This window comes from Trypanosoma cruzi, genomic scaffold (assembly GCF_000209065.1).
Source record: "Trypanosoma cruzi strain CL Brener 1047053517127 genomic scaffold, whole genome shotgun sequence".
NCBI classification, from domain to species: Eukaryota; Euglenozoa; class Kinetoplastea; order Trypanosomatida; family Trypanosomatidae; genus Trypanosoma; species Trypanosoma cruzi.
In genome coordinates this window covers 56,211-71,727 of record NW_001849549.1, presented here as the reverse complement: position 1 = coordinate 71,727, position 15,517 = coordinate 56,211, and the positions used below count along the sequence as shown (strand labels likewise).

Genomic DNA, 15,517 nt, shown 5'->3' with positions numbered 1-15,517 from the left:
GATGTCAAAAGGGTGAACAGAAAGTGACACAAGGAGCAGCACTAAAGGCGCCTGAATCACATGAATCGCCAGCGAACTCGCCACAGGCACCACCACCCGAAGGAGGAGCATCAGTAACGGCAAGTACAACGACGGAAAACAAGGGTAAAAATGCACAAGAAGGTGAAAAGGGGGAAAACGAAGAGAAAGAAGACGAAGACGAAGAGGATGAAGTGGAAGAGGAAGAGGAAGAAGAGGAACAAGAAGAAGAAGATGAAGACGAAGAAGAAGAGGATGGTGCGAAAGAAAACGGGGAGACAGAGGAAGAAACGGCTACCGGCACCACAGAGGAGACCTCAGCAGGCAGTCAGGAGAAGCCAAGTTCATCTTCTGCTGCGGAGGGAGCATCGAATATAACAAATCCCAACAGCACACAAACAACTGGAGACGATGATCCAGCAGCTGATGGTGCAGGGACAGCGGAGGGAAAACAAAATGAAAATAAAGATGCCAATCCGAAAGAAACACCAGTGACGGCCACAGCCATGAAAACTACGACGGCGACGACTGGCGACAGTGACGGCAGCACCGCGGTCTCCCACACCACCTCCCCTCTTTTGCTTCTTCTTGTTTTTGCTTGTGCAGCTGCGGCTGCGGTGGTGGCCGCGTGAGAGTGAGGGAGAGAGAGCCGTGCACCGCCCGCACACACGCTCGTCCTTCTCTCTGTGTGTGTGTCCCCTTGCATGGACTCTCGCCCTCACCTCACCCCACGAGGCACACACAATAATGTGTCCATTGTATATATGCATGCACACCCATGCAGGCCCGTTGGTGCTCTCTTTTGCACGACACGCACCGCTGCCGTCCTGCCTGGCTGCATGGGCGGAGCACCGCAACTGTTTCTGTTTTGTTTTTATTGCATTGAGTGGGCGACCTCTCTCTCTCTCCCTGTGTGTGTGTTTTGCTTTACGGGAGCAATGAGAGTGTGTGCGCTGGTCGTCCCACGCTTCGGTTTTTTGTTTTGTTTTTGTTTTGTTTTTGTTTTACTTGTGTTTTGGTTGAGTGCGCCCTTTCCGCGGCTGCGTGTGTGTGTGTGATGATATGAGTAATTTGCGTGTGTGCTATCCGCTTCTCTGTTGTTGCCTTTTTTGACTCTCTTGTGTTCCGCACATCTGCTCTGCAAGTATAGGCGCTGACAAACACACAAGCACATGCACACGCTGTGGAGCGGCGTGAATGATGAGAACGCGCACACGCACAATATTTTGGCTGCGGCGGCCCTTTCGAGGAGGGATGAGGGAAGACTGCGATTTTATTTTTTTGCCGTGCTGCGAGCGTGATTTTCTTGGCGTGCTGCCCATGTGCGGCGCGGCATTGAGGGAGCCTGGGAGATATGCGTATGGATTCACTCCTGACAGCTTCACGTGCCGACGTGTTCCTCTCGCTGTTCGTACACCGACGGAGGATTCTCCGGCTGTGCGGGGCGATGTGCGATGGAGGGTGTGGGAAGAGACAACAGTAAAACGACTGGCGATGGCGCGTTGGTGTTGCGAGGGCAGTTGTACCCTTCTGCATCTCGCTGATTGTTTTGTGTGTCGGCGTAGCTCGGAGAGTGCTGACGCGTGGCAGAAGCACCCGCCGTGGCTCCTGCTGGTGGCAACAGTCGTTGTGTGTTCTCTTTGCACTGTTCTTCCTCCTCGTTCCGTGTGTCTGTGCGCGTGGGTTGTCGTTGTTGTTGGGGGGGAATGCGGTGCGGATGATGGTGCCACTCACTGTGGATGGGCGGCCGTGCTCACTGTTTCACTTCTTTTTCCTCTTTTTTCTAAACCACTCACACACAAAGGAAAGAAGTTTCTACCAAGCGCTAATCGCTACTGTGGAATTCGAAGGCTCTGAAAGGACCGACAGCACACACACCGCCCACACACACATATTTATATGCTCTCACGTGTTGCTGCAGTGAAGGCACCCCGCACACACAACCGTCGCCGCGTGACCGGATCGAGCGGAAGGAGGAGGGAGGGAAGAGAGAGTGAGCGGCGGATGCCCAACATGTCCCGGCATCTATTCTACTCTGCGGTGCCCCTTTTTCTTCTTCTTGCGATGTTGTGCTGCAACAGTGTTGGGGCTGTGGCTGCTGCAGGATCCGAGCCACGTCAGGGCTCTTCATCGGGGAAAATATTTTGTTTGGAGAGATGTGAAGGATGGAGAACAGTGAGTCCTCTCCATGCTCCCAGTCTTGTTGGGATGAATGGTGAGGTGTTTGCCGTTGCCGAGGCGTGGTGCGAGAAGGATAGCGTCATTTTCCTTGCATTGCTTCACAATTCATGAAGTTGGACGACAAAAACCCCAAAAGCCCTGGAAGCAACTGAGGTGAGGACGGAAGTGCTGGAGGAATGTCCAACCGATGGAAGGAATTGCGCCTCCAAAACAGAGGATAAGGATGATTCCCAAGGCGGGACGAGAGTACATGTGAGCCGTCCAACAACAGTTGTGAAGGGAAATTATATTTACATGCTTGCTGGAGTCTGCATGAGTAAAGGTCTCTCTGATTGTCAGGTAGGTGTGGCTGGCGTGGCTCAGTGGGGACTTTTGCTGGTGAAAGGGAACGTCAGTGGTGTGGATGAAAGTACCAAAAGAATTTGTTGGAATGATACCATCAGTATTTTGTGCAATGCTATCGGTGACAACGATGACACTTTGACAGGACGCATTGGCGGTGGTGGATCGGGTGTTAAGATGGAGGACGGTACGCTTGTGTTCGCAACGGAAGCCGTGAATGAGAATAAGGTTAATGGCACTGCGGAGGATGGAGGGAATAACAATGTTTTGCTGCTCATATACTCCTCGGATGCTGCAAATTGGACGCTGTCGAAGGGGATGTCTGACGGCGGCTGCAGTGATCCCTCCGTCGTGGAGTGGAAGGACAAAAAACTCATGATGATGACTGCGTGTGCTGATGGCCGCCGCAGGGTGTACGAGATCGGTGACAAGGGGAGGCCGTGGACGGAGACGCTCGGGACACTCTCGCGCGTGTGGGGCAGCAACCGTAAGCGACATGAGAAGGGCGTTGGAAGCGGGTTCATTACAGCGACGATTGAGAACCGGGACGTGATGCTTGTTGCTCTGCCGGCGTATTCCGAGAAGCTTGAGAAGGGAGGCGCTCAAAAGGGTGAACTCCACCTTTGGCTGACGGACAATACGCACATTGTTGATATTGGGCCGGTATCCGGGGAAGGAGACGATGCTGCCGCCAGTACCCTGCTGTACAAAGGTGGCAAAAGTGGTGAAGCTAATAATAATGAAGAGTTGATTGCACTGTACGAGAAGAAGGGCGCTGAGGGCAAACCATCACCTGGTGTGGTCTCTGTGCTCCTGACTGCGCAGCTGAAGCGAGTGAAGGAGGTGGTGGCGACCTGGAATAAAGTGGACCAAGGCGTTTCCCAGCTGTGCTCCCCAAGTGCTGAGAAGGACCGTCCAACTGAAAATGACTGCAGCGGTGTTAAGATCACGGATGGGCTGGTTGGCTTTTTGTCCGGCAACTTCTCTGGTAACACATGGAGGGACGAGTAACTCGGGGTGAACGCCACGGTAAGTAATAATGAAGGGGCTGCGAAGGCAACATTGCATGCCGGCGGAGTGACGTTCAAAGGAGCGTGGGTGGAGTGGCCTGTTGGCAGTCAGGGGGAGAATCAGCTGTACCACTTTGCGAACCACAACTTCACTCTTGTGGCGACGGTGTCCATCGACAAGGTGCCGACGAGGGAGGGCCCTATTCCTTTGATGGGTGTGAAGATGAATGACGCAGAGAATCCGGTACTTCTGGGACTGTCGTTCAATAAAGAAAAGAAGAGGAAATTGTTGCAGAGTGGTGGAAAGACCGAGGAGCTCAGCGGCACTTGGGAGACAGATGCAAAGTACCAGGTGGCGATTGTGCTACAGAACGGCACCCAGGGCTCAATCCACGTTAATGGTAAACTTGTGTGTGGGGATGCGCAATGTGAACTGAAAAATACGGATATTAATGTGGTCTCCCACTTCTGCGTTGGAGGGGATGGAGACAAAACAGGGAGCAACGAAGGCGTGTCTGTGACTGTGACGAACGTCCTGCTGTGCAACCGCCCGTTGGATGGCAATGGGATTAATGCGCTTAACGCAAACAAAGCTTCTATTCCGAAGAGTGTGGCTGCGCGTACGTCTTCAGCCGTGGTGTCTCGCCCGAAGTGCTCTGCTGATCATTTGGCGGCGGGAGCAACGGGTGGCGTTGCCGCTCGTGGCAGTGGGGCACATGGTGGTGGCGGCACTGTGTTTGGCAACGAGGTGCTGCCATCGCTGCTTCTTCTGTTGGGACTGTGGGGGTTTGCGGCACTGTGAGGAGTGACTGGCTGCCGCGTGGGGCACTGCGACCTTCCCTGCACAGAACTACTGTCCTCCCGTAAACGAAATATTCCCCGGATAACATTTTTTTTGTTTGTAATTTTACGCCTTTTTTTTGTGCCTTTTTTTAATTTGAATTTTGTGTGCTGCCACCGTGCGTGATTGTTGATGTCGGGGCCGTACCGCATGTACCGCTGCCATCCAGCTGTGCCTCTTGCTGTGTGTGTGTCCCCTTGCATGAACTCTCGCCCTCACCTCACCCCACGAAGCACACACATAATGTGCCCATTGTATATATGCATGCACACCCATGCAGGCCCGTTGGTGCTGTCTTTTGCACGACACGCACCGCTGCCGTCCTGCCTGGCTGCATGGGCGGAGCACCGTAACTGTTTGTTTCGTTTTTATTGCATTGAGTGGGCGACCTCTCTCTCTCTCCCTGTGTGTGTGTTTTGCTTTACGGGAGCAATGAGAGTGTGTGCGCTGGTCGTCCCATGCCTCGGCTTTTTTCTTTTTGTTTTTTTACTTGTGTTTTGGTTGGGTGCACCCATTTTACTTTCATTGATTGGCGGCATGCTGTGACTGTGGGCTCTTTAGTCTTCTTTTTTTATTCCCATATCTTTTTTTTTTGTTTCGAAGTGTCAGCCTCTTTTGTCTTTGTGAGGCCACTAAGTTTTTTCTTCGACATACGCCATGCGTCAGTTGGTCCACGTTAACCCGTGGCTTGCAGCGCTTCTGCTGCTGTTTGTTATGGTGCGTGCGAAGTGATTGCCAGCGGATGCTTTGCTGTCACCCTGACGCATCCATGCTTTTTCCTTTTCGATGTGGTGCGTACCGACGGCGCGTGGGCGACTCCGGTTGTGGTGAGGGTCGTGCCTCTCACAGCGCAGGATGTGCCGCAGGTGTGCGGCGTCGTTTGTAAGAGCCGATGGGCGTTTGTCCGCATCAAGACGTCAACAAGGATCCCTGATGACAGCAGGAGGCACTGCGGCTTCTTCTAACCCCGGCGATGACGTTGCACATTGTCGCGGTGCTGGGGCTCTGGTTGCGTATAGGAACTTCGCGGCAGGGCATTGCTGCGAGCACGACGGAGACCAAGACGACTCCACCCCTCGAGAAGGTTCCACGCCATGCCCGGTGCGGGGAGGTGAAGCGGTCTGCCTGCAGGCTGTCGGACAAAACTGCACGGCCGTTTCGCAGCGGTCACTCCGTTGATATCACCCGTGGCGGTGACGTCCACAAGAACCCTGGCACCGAGGAGGATGGCTACATCACTATTTGGCAGCTCAACATTGCAGGCCTCTCGTCAGCAAAAAGGATTGCATTTGCTGTACGATTGGAGCTGCATCCACCTGACATCGTTCTTTTCCAGGAAATAAATGACCGTAGCAACATGGCGACAAAAGTTTCTGCCTGCAATGACTTTCTTCAGGCCTGCACTGGGCGCGGTGGTGGTGTTGCCATTCTGGTGCGCCACTCTCTGCCGTGCGAGCGCCTGTCGCTCCCTGGCATTGACCTCCTGGAGACCATTGCTGTCCGTGTATTTTCTCCGGGCTGTCCCAGCATTTGCGTGGCGAATCTCTACAACCCTCCCACAGCAATTGGTCAATAATCCGCATTTATCAATATCGTTTGTCGCTTGGGCCCGAAGAGATTATCGCGGGTGACCTGAATTTGCATCATGGACTCTGGGACAGCCATATGTACCATCAAGGACTGGAGGCAATAATTTTGCCGCCGTTTTAATTGATATGGATTTCGGACTGGCAAATGACACGGCACAGGCAACACGGATCACACATCGTAATGTCTCGTCCCCTGGCGTGACTGCGTATCGCGTACTGCGTGTCACCCACTGGACATCCACTCCCTACATAGACTCGGACCGCTTCTTAATATCTTACTTGGTAGAGATGGACGATGGCACTCCACGACTAGCAAACACGCTGCCTTGATGGAAGAAAGCCACCTTTGTCCTGCGTAAAGCGGATTGGCCTGCTTTCACCTCGTTGTGTGAAACCCTCCTTTTTACCGTGTCCGAATGGTTGGACATTCGCAGAGGCATCTTGCGAGCGGCTGAGCGCCACATCCCGCGCGGCAGCCGTGACAGCTCCAAAAAAGACATGGACACACGAAATGGAACAAGCCGAGTCCGCCGCCGAAGCAGCACACGAAGCACACACATTTGCTCACCCGGAGACAGCCTACTTCGAGCCGAATTTATTTGAAAAAAGGGAGGAACGAAATGAAGCCTTACACCGTTGCTCCGAGGCTTCGCTATGCTTCTGGAAGCCCGCGCGAAAAGACTTGGAGCCTCACCTAGCCCGAGGTGGCGATATCTTCACGGCGTGGCGGCGCCGCACCCTCATCCTCTGGAATTGGTTGTGCTCCGCACTGAACTTGGCCGCGTATGCGCCCTGCCTCGGCAACAGGCAAATCTGCTTGTTCGTCATTTTGTGCGGTTTCACGTGCCGCATTACCTTATACTGCTGCTGCTGCTCGCTGCACTCCTTTGGTTCCTGGTGACTGGGAAATGGATCGGCCTTTCCTGCCGTATGAACTTGACGTGGCCATCCGTGACTCTTTGCTCGGCTCAGCCCCTGGCCCCGGCGACATGTTGAATGAATTCCTGCACCGTCTCGGGCCCGTTGCGCGTGGCACACTTAGAACTATGATCCACAACTCCCTCGCAAATGGCAGCTTGCCTGGCTCCTGGAAAATGGGAGACGCTATTCCTATCCCAACCCGGGAAGGATCCATGCCGCCCAGAGAGTCACAGACCTATCACGCTGCTCTCTGCTTTACTAAAGTTAATCGAAAGAATGATTCACCGCCGTCTGTCAGCGTTATTGCCGCACCACCCACGTGAATTCGGATTTGCACCTCCGCGTTCTACATCGTACGTGGCGACACTTGTAATCGATAAAATTACCCGTGGATTGAATGAGTTTGGCACTGTGGAATATGCGCGCCCTGGAGGCGACGCCCCCACACGACGCCCTCGTCGCCATCGCTTGTGGTCTCGATTGATTTTCCGACTGCGTTCGACACCACTGACCATGGGAAGTTATTCTGCATGCTTGACAGACTTCCGCGCCTTGGCCTCGAACCAAACGCTGGTTGCACAACTACCTGCGGGGCCGCTATGTTAGGGTGTGCACTCCTGAACAGCACTCCCGGAAACAACTCGCCTCAGCTGGAGCACCGCAAGGCGGCGTCCCGGGACCCCAACTCTTCTTCCGCCATGTGGATGATCTGCTGCACCGCCTGGAGAACATCTATTCTGCCGCCGCTTTCATGTACGCTGACGAACGCGCACTTGTTGCCTTAGGTGCGGACATCCATGCCTGTGCTGCGGCAATGCGACCGCTCTTGTCTCTTGTGGCCACATGGGCTGCCGAGCAAAACCTCAAAATCAACGTCGCTAAGAACGAAGCTGCTCTATTCTACATCTCTTCACACACACACGGTCTGATGAGGACATGGTCGATCTCCATCTTGGCAATGGGAACCTACGCATTCAGTCACGCCCAGTGCGCTTGCTGGACACCACGATTAATCGCCTTCTTAATTTTGGCACGCACGCCTCCACCGCTGCAAAGCAGACCATGCCACGCCGCTATCAGCTGCGTCTGGTCGCGGAGGCGGACGCGTCCCATCACACCATGTGATCCTTTTTGATTGGATGCGTTCATAGTGTGCTATTTCATAGTGGCGAGGCAATTGTCCCATGCTTCGCCCACATTCACCTCCATAATATGGAAGTACGGTACCGCGACGATAGCAAAACATTCTTGGCCTAATCGCATCTACAGGAGACACATCTGTCTGCTTGGAAGGCAATCTTCTTCGGCTCCGAAAGATACTCTGGCGTCGTGCACTCACACAATACTAGCTCTGTATACGCCTCCATGATCACGAGGATTTGCGTTCCCTTATCTAATCGGAATCTATGCCGCCGTCCATGCATGGAAAGCGGCGAAATCGATCCGCTTCCGAGAGATGCTGTTGTTAATGGATTGCGCCGCGTATGTAACACTATTGGGATACCCCACAACCACATTCGCGCCTCTTGCCCAACATCGTATTTTCCCCTGGGACACTGTGAGTTGCAGCGGGGTGAGATTTTATCAGCCACTGCTTGCCGAAGACGCCTCTGACGATGTCGGGCGCACGGCTCTTGATTCTATTTACTCCTCTCTGGGAGCGTATGGTTTTGAATTGTGGACGGACGGTCCTTCATATCTCGCTGAACTCCCATCTGGATCCGCTGCGCTATTATATGGCTCCACCACGACAAATGATCTCCCTGTGGAGGTACATTGTGCAGCAACTGGCAGCCTCGCATGCTCATATAGGGCAGACTGCCCTGCGATCAAAAATGGCTTTAGACATCTCATACCTTTTTTGTTTGGAAAAATCCCAATTGCCCACACGAATCTTGGTGGCAACGGACTTCTTCTCGGCGATGGAGTCACTCCGCCTTGGCCCGCTGGCGGTGCACGACGACGTCAGCGAGAAGATTTTTGCCGTGCCGCATTCACTGGTGGATTGAGGTCGCGCTGTTGGCTCCACATTTCCCCATGACACTGCGGTATTCCACGCAGTGAGGCCGCTGACAAACAAGCCACGATTGCACGATCCCTCCCGCAGGAGGGCAGCTCAATCTGGCACGTGGACTTTCTCGCCGCCGTCAAGAGGTTATAACGGAAGGATGCCCAGGAGGAAAAGGAAGGCGCGCACACCGCGTGACAGGCGCCTGTCGGTGTGGCGAGGACTCTATTCCTGGTGCTGACCCGGACATCGGTCCCCGAGTGGCGGCTCTGCGCACAGGCGCGATGCGACTCCTTCCCACTCCTCGACAGGCCTGCACGCGCCCTGCGGATCACAAGGAACCCTCTGTGTCGGTGGTGCCGTTCATTTCTTCACTGCGGTGACCGGCCCGCCTCTGCCTCTGCCGGAACCTCTTCCCGACGTGAGCACCGCAACTCCTTGTCGACCAGCGAGCGGCGGATTGACGTCCTCCTGCCCAACCTGCAGCAGAGTGCGCTTGTCCGTCCACAATATGAGGGCACATGCCGGACGTGCTCAGCCTGGCGTTATAATAGTTTGCGAGGGCCTCCCGTGCGGATGCCACAATGGCGCCACGGTCTCCTTAACAGGTGCCTCGCGCGCAGGTCACCACCGAAGTCGCCAAGCACGCCAGCATGCAAGACACGCAGGAAGCACAAACGAGGGTACTCGAGATGGACCAGGCTCTTCCGCCACCGCCTCATCACGGACGCCACGTGCTGCTGATTCCACGACGAACCACGGGAAACTCTGCCTCATCGACTGTGGGAATGCCCTCGTCGTTGGGAACTGGACTGTGACTGTTTGTGACTGCCCCAGCCCGCACGACGGAATACTTGCCACTTTTGTACGGACGGCCCTTGCGCTACTCACTCGTTATTGTAGCAGCATACAACCAAAACAAGATAACAAGCTGCTTTGTAATGAATATTGGCTAGCCTTTCCGTGGACCAGTAATCCACGTGGTGTGCGGGGATCTCTCCCTTTTTTATTGTTACTTTGCTTTTGTGTTGCTGTGTGCGCTGCACCTCCTCTTGTGTGTGCGCTGCACCCTCCGTGAGGGGTGCAGACACGACGGACCGCTCTCGCCGTATGTGCATGCGGTGGAGCCCTGTGTGCCGCTCCTGTTTGCTTCTCCCTCTTCCATCTGTGTGTTGGTACTGCGGCAGGGCTGTGTGTGTGTGTGTGTGTGCCTGTTGCCGTGGATTGGAGTGTGTGTCGTGCGCGGTGTGCGGCGTACGGTGCATGCCTGGCTGCTGCCCTCTCCTCATGCGGTGTGCCCTCTGTGTGTGTCTGCCGCACCTCTCGTCTCCCCTGCTGCTCTCCATGTCCCTCGCTGTGCAGATCAGCCCCACACCACTGAACGACCACACTCACGATGATGATGACGGCGTGCCGTCTGCTGTGCGCCCTGTTGGTGCTTGCCCTGTGCTGCTGCCCGTCCGTGTGCGCTGCACAGGATGTACCGGCTCAAGCTTCTTTCCAGACAATGACTACTACAGCAGAGAAACCAGGCAGGAAGAAGAAGAGGTCTGAAGTTCTTTTCAAGGAAAATGTGATTACAACAACAACACGAGTCGTTGACTCCAAGCCTGAGGATGACACACGTGGAACCGCCACCACTCTTCCTTCCCCTTCAGCAGAGGGAGAACGGGGGAAAGGTAAGACGGGGACGTCAGGTGTGGTGCCCGCTGCGGAACAGGAAGATACTGCCAGAGATGGACAAACTTTGACTGGTCCAGATTCGTATTCAATTGTTGCTACCAGTACTTTACAGAGAGAGGGTACGGATGGTACATCAGGGACACAAAGCCGCACGAGTACGGCTGCAGAACAAGCAACTGAGGAAGCCAAGGATCCTGCCGCGACGGCCACGACGAAGACTACAACAAAGGCACCAAGCACTACTACAACCACCACTGCACCCGAGGCACCAAGTAATACGGCCATGAATACAGAGGCGCCAACCACGACGACCACCCGCGCACCGTCACGTCATCGCGAAATCGACGGCAGCCTCAGCAGCTCTGTGTGGGTGTGTGCCCCGCTGGTGCTCGCCGCATCCGCGCTGGCGTACACCACTCTGGGCTAAAGAATTATTTGCGGGCTGTGCGCGTCTACTGTGGTCCGATGTAAAAAAATAAGAGAAAATAATGATTGTGTTGTGCTTCACTTGCTTCCGCTGCCCTGCTATGTACTCCATTTTGCTGCTCCCTGTATCCGTCACGTGGAACTAATCCCAGAGACACTCGTATGTGTAATACACACATACAACTGTTTGCGTGGACGCATTTTTGGGTTCTGGTTGCATGCACCCTGGCGCCATTCGGTGCAGTTTCTTTTTTGTTGCTTTTTTGCCTCTGTTTTTTTACTTTTTTTTTCTTGTTAATTGATTGCTTTAGGTCTGTGTGTGTTTGCGTTTTGCCCTTTCACCGATTTTAACTGTCTCATGATGTGTTTGTTGTTGCTGGGCTACTGTCATTTGTGATGCTGCGTAATTGCGTGAAGTGTCTCTTCTTTTTGCTCTGCGTTGACGTGTTGTTAGTTTGTGCTGAAGGCTACACGCAACTGACAGGAGTGATGATGATGACGATGACTGGCCGTGTGCTGCTGGTGTGTGCCCTCTGCGTGCTGTGGTGCGTTGCCGGCGGTGTTTATGCGAGGGACGTCGATAACAACGCACAGGGTGTTTGCATGGCGTCGGGAGTGGTGGTCAAGAATTGTTCTCAGATGCCGAGCGGATGTGATAAAACTACGATTACGGTGCCTTTGCGGTCAGTATTGCCCATTACTGCCGTCGAAGCCTCGACTGAAAATAATGTTTCTGGTTCAACAGACGGTAATCAGGACTCAACTTCAGATATAAATCCAGGTGTTGTTGATGGTACTGATGGTGAAGGTACCGTACAGGCTGGTGGCAGCAAAACTGCTGGAGATTCTAGGGGCGGTGGTGATGCTGGATCGAGTGGAAGTTCTAAGGGAAGCGAAGGTCTCGATTCGGAGCCTCTCCCCTCTGGCGGTGGGGGCACAGGTGACTCTCCGCCGTCTTCTTCTACGGACGTTACCTCCTCAACTCGCAGTGGTGGTGGCATGGATTCCACAGGAAATGCTTTATCCTCAGTGGGGAATAAAACTCCAGAAGTCGTTCAGCCAGAAAAAGCCGCAAACGCAGCATTGCCTCAACACCCCACATCTCAAGAACAGGAAACGATGAAATCCACCCCTGGAACGCAGTCACAAACTCCTTCTTTGGCAGCTGGTCAAGATGTTGGCGACGGTGTCACGGATGGCGAAGGTCAAGGCTCCTCGAGAGAAAAAACAAAAGAAAACGAGGATCTAAAGGCCCCCGGAACGGAAGTAATATTTGAATCTCCAGGCCCCAAATTGCACGGCAGTGGAGGAAACGAATCGGAATTACCCAACGCAACATTGCAGGAGACGAAAACCCAAAAACAAGGGAAAACTCTAGAAAAAGAGAATAATGACAGCCAGAGCGGAGGTGCACCCAAAAATTCATCTAATAAGCATGAAAGAAACGATAGGCGAGAAGGAAGTAGCAAAGCCACCACATCCACAGCAGGCACCGCGCAGAGTACATCAACTGGCAGTCAAGAACAAGCAGCTGCGTCATCTTCAGTTGGAACCCCTACTCCAGATCAGGAGGAAAAATTCACTGGAAAGAAACGTACTGAGAGTACCCAACCTCCAGATGCTGCAGGAACTGGTAAACCCTCAAGTGGAGATAAAGCAAATATTGCCGACAGTGACGGCAGCACCGCGGTCTACCACACCACCTCCCCTCTTTTGCTTCTTCTTGTTGTTGCTTGTGCGGCTGCTGCTGCGGTGGTGGCCGCGTGAGAGTGAGTGAGAGAGAGCCGTGCACCGCCCGCACACACACTCTTCCTTCTCTCTGTGTGCGTGTCCCCTTGCATGGACTCTCGCCCTCACCTCACCCCACGAGGCACACACAATAATGTGCCCATTGTATATATGCATGCACACCCATGCAGGCCCGTTGGTGCTCTCTTTTGCAAGACACGCACCGCTGCCGTCCTGCCTGGCTGCATGGGCGGAGCACCGTAACTGTTTCTGTTTTTATTGCATTGAGTGGGCGACCTCTCTCTCTCCCTCTGTGTGTGTGTGCTTTGCTTTACGGGAGCAATGAGAGTGTGTGTGCGCTGGTCGTCCCACGCTTCGGCTTTTTGTTTTGAATCTTTGCTTCTGTTGTGGTTTAGTTCGCCCATTTTACTTTCATTGATTGGTTTTCTTCTTAAAGTGCGGATGGCTGAATATTCCCTTTTGTATTCCCCTGTTCTTTGTTTCTCCCACGCAATCGGTCCTTTTTGCTTCAGCGAGCCACGAAATATTTGCCCAACACCCACATCAATGGCTTACTTGCTCTACACCCCACATTAGTTTGAGACGCTGGTGCTGCTGCATTTGATGATGTTTATGGTGTGATTGCCAGCGGTGCTTTGCTGTCACTTTGACGTTCCCTCGATTTGTTGAATATGTTATGCGTGCCGACAGCACGAATTGGATCCGCGTTGTTGTGAGGGACGCACCCTTTTTGAGCAGTTGGTGCGCTGCAGCCATACACCGTCATTGGGATGGATGGATGCCCATCCGCATCAACGTATCCACAAGGGACCTGGATGATGCCGGGAAGTATTGGATCTCAGAGAGGCACCACGCACTGAATTCATTGAATGACAATTGCGAGTGTGAGGGTGACGTTGTATCCTCTGCGCACGGGATCATTCTCGAGGATGAAGTTGTCCCTGCTGCTTTCAAACTGCATGCGGATCGTCTGCTCGTGCAGCCACTGGAGGGTCCTTTGATTGTGCCCCCATTTGCCACGGGCAGCGTTTGCATTCGGTTCACGGTGCGTGCTGGGCATTGTTCCACTGGTGTTGCCAATGCTGACATGGTGCTGTGCGTGGCAGAGCGCTGTCGGTGGTGGTGCACTCGACGACTGCCGTGGTGGCTGCGAGGAGCCCCGCGACTGCGACGACATTGATGGCATGGAGCTGCAGGATGGCGATGGTGACGGGAGGACGCTGGAGTCGCACTGGTCGCAGCGCCACGCGAAGGATGAGTGGATGGCACCGATTGGTTGTGCCGGCTGCCGCACGGAGCTGACGCTGGCCGCACCGGCTGACCTGGGCTGCATGAGGGTGAAGTGGGAGATGGCGGAGCCGATGCGCTGGTGAAGGAATTCGTGCTGTGCGCTGCTGCAGAGGAAGTGCTCCGCACCGAACATGAGTGAATATCCCCAGATGTTCTGCGAAGCGGGAGTTCCTGCCAGACGCTGCACGTTGGATCGGTATTCCGGTGGTTGGTGTGTAGACGAATTATCCATGAGGGGTCAGCAAAACGCCCGATGGACAGTTGCCCCATCATTGGTCCCGCACTGGATGTGAGAAATGCTGCCGCTGTTATTTGGAGGGGAGAATGTTTTTCTGCGGTGCCTGGGGACAAGTCCTCTTCGTGGTGTCTGGACACGCCTCCCACCAACACGACGGATGCGAGGGACCCGGAAGAAACGTACATCTCGGTGCTGCCATGCATGAGACGTTGCGGTGCCTCGGCATGCGGGTGCGTCTGAGAGTGAGTGAAGAGGGTAACGCCCGTTGTGCCCCATGCACGGCCGAGGCGACGATTACGTGGGTTGCTCCGCCCTACGACGAGGGAAAAGCTATTTTCCGTGACCACGCGCAGGTGTGCATGATATCCGCCACCAGCGGCAGCCTGCTTCCAATAGTTTCGTGGGCTGGCGATGTGAGAGGGTGTGTGGAGCAGGACGGTTTCACTGGCATCTACTGAACAAGCTTTGCTACGGGCATCCGTCCCCGATCCAGAGAGCATTGGGACCGGCCGTGGCACACCACCGAAGTATGTGGACACGGCTGCTCCCCAGAAGCATCCGTCGCCAGAGGAGAAGGAAGTCGCCTCCGGTGCCACGACGGCAACGGAGTGCTCTTGCCCAGCGACACCGCGGGTGCGCCGCAGGAGGCGGAGAAGAGGAGCGATGTTCCGGAAATCGACTATGTGGCCGCCGATGGTGTGACGTCTGTTGTGGGACAATCATTAGGAGATGAGGCCGTCAGCGACAAGGCCGGTGGCGGTGCCACAGCCACGGGACCCAGGAGCCCTGATGCCGCTGATGACGCGCAGGGCGCCGTGGACCCTCCGCCGAGGGAGGATGATGCGGCGGTGGTGCGCGGGGGTTGGGAGGCAGACATGAAGGACGCCTCGCCTCCGATCCACGGCAATAACAGTGCGGCTGCTGCTTGTCCCTTTCCGCTGATTCTTCTGCTTGCCGCTGCCGCCGCTGTGGCAACACTGAGCAGTGGGTGCAAGAGAGAAAGGCCTATATCAACTGGCATGTTCCTATCAGTATATATACATACACTCTGCTTGTCTGTATACTTTGTACCAGGGAAATGCTGTATGCACTCTCCCTCTTTTGTGTTGGTTGCTAATGTGGCGGCACCACGCGTGTATTATGGGTTGGGATAAGAAATTGTTTGACTTCTTCTGGAGGATACTGTGAGGTGTTTGTGTGCGTGTACGAGGGATCTGTGTG

The 15,517-nt window shown here is 54.4% G+C and overlaps 3 protein-coding genes and 2 pseudogenes across 3 annotated transcripts, besides 10 other annotated features; all 5 read left to right on the top strand.

The window, feature by feature from the left end:
• Tc00.1047053504249.111 (mucin-associated surface protein (MASP), putative) lies at positions 1 to 650 on the top strand (the record flags this gene model as incomplete). Its single annotated transcript, XM_803226.1, has 1 exon — positions 1 to 650. A coding segment is annotated over one exon (650 nt), but the record flags the coding sequence as incomplete, so codon positions are not given.
• Positions 1 to 11,005: a sequence feature (areas not merged during assembly with more than two copies in the genome that could not be assigned to a particular haplotype).
• Positions 157 to 274: a sequence feature (CT-rich).
• Positions 993 to 1,024: a microsatellite.
• On the top strand, positions 1,918 to 4,353 carry Tc00.1047053504249.100 (annotated as a pseudogene).
• Positions 5,585 to 9,691: a mobile genetic element.
• Positions 10,101 to 10,120: a microsatellite.
• On the top strand, positions 10,307 to 11,020 carry Tc00.1047053504249.65 (mucin TcMUCII, putative; the record flags this gene model as incomplete). Its single annotated transcript, XM_803227.1, has 1 exon — positions 10,307 to 11,020. One exon carries the CDS (start codon positions 10,307 to 10,309, stop codon positions 11,018 to 11,020), a length of 714 nt encoding a protein of 237 aa, XP_808320.1.
• Positions 11,006 to 11,656: a sequence feature (haploid, non-Esmeraldo-like haplotype).
• Positions 11,264 to 11,315: a sequence feature (A-rich).
• On the top strand, positions 11,509 to 12,786 carry Tc00.1047053504249.30 (mucin-associated surface protein (MASP), putative; the record flags this gene model as incomplete). Its single annotated transcript, XM_803225.1, has 1 exon — positions 11,509 to 12,786. The coding sequence occupies one exon, from the start codon at positions 11,509 to 11,511 to the stop codon at positions 12,784 to 12,786; it is 1,278 nt and encodes a 425-aa protein (XP_808318.1).
• Positions 11,657 to 12,060: a sequence feature (heterozygous, non-Esmeraldo-like haplotype).
• Positions 12,061 to 12,587: a sequence feature (areas merged during assembly that could not be assigned to a particular haplotype. This can correspond to areas where the two haplotypes were merged or to regions with more than two copies in the genome that were merged during assembly.).
• Positions 12,588 to 15,517: a sequence feature (heterozygous, Esmeraldo-like haplotype).
• On the top strand, positions 13,864 to 14,292 carry Tc00.1047053504249.15 (annotated as a pseudogene).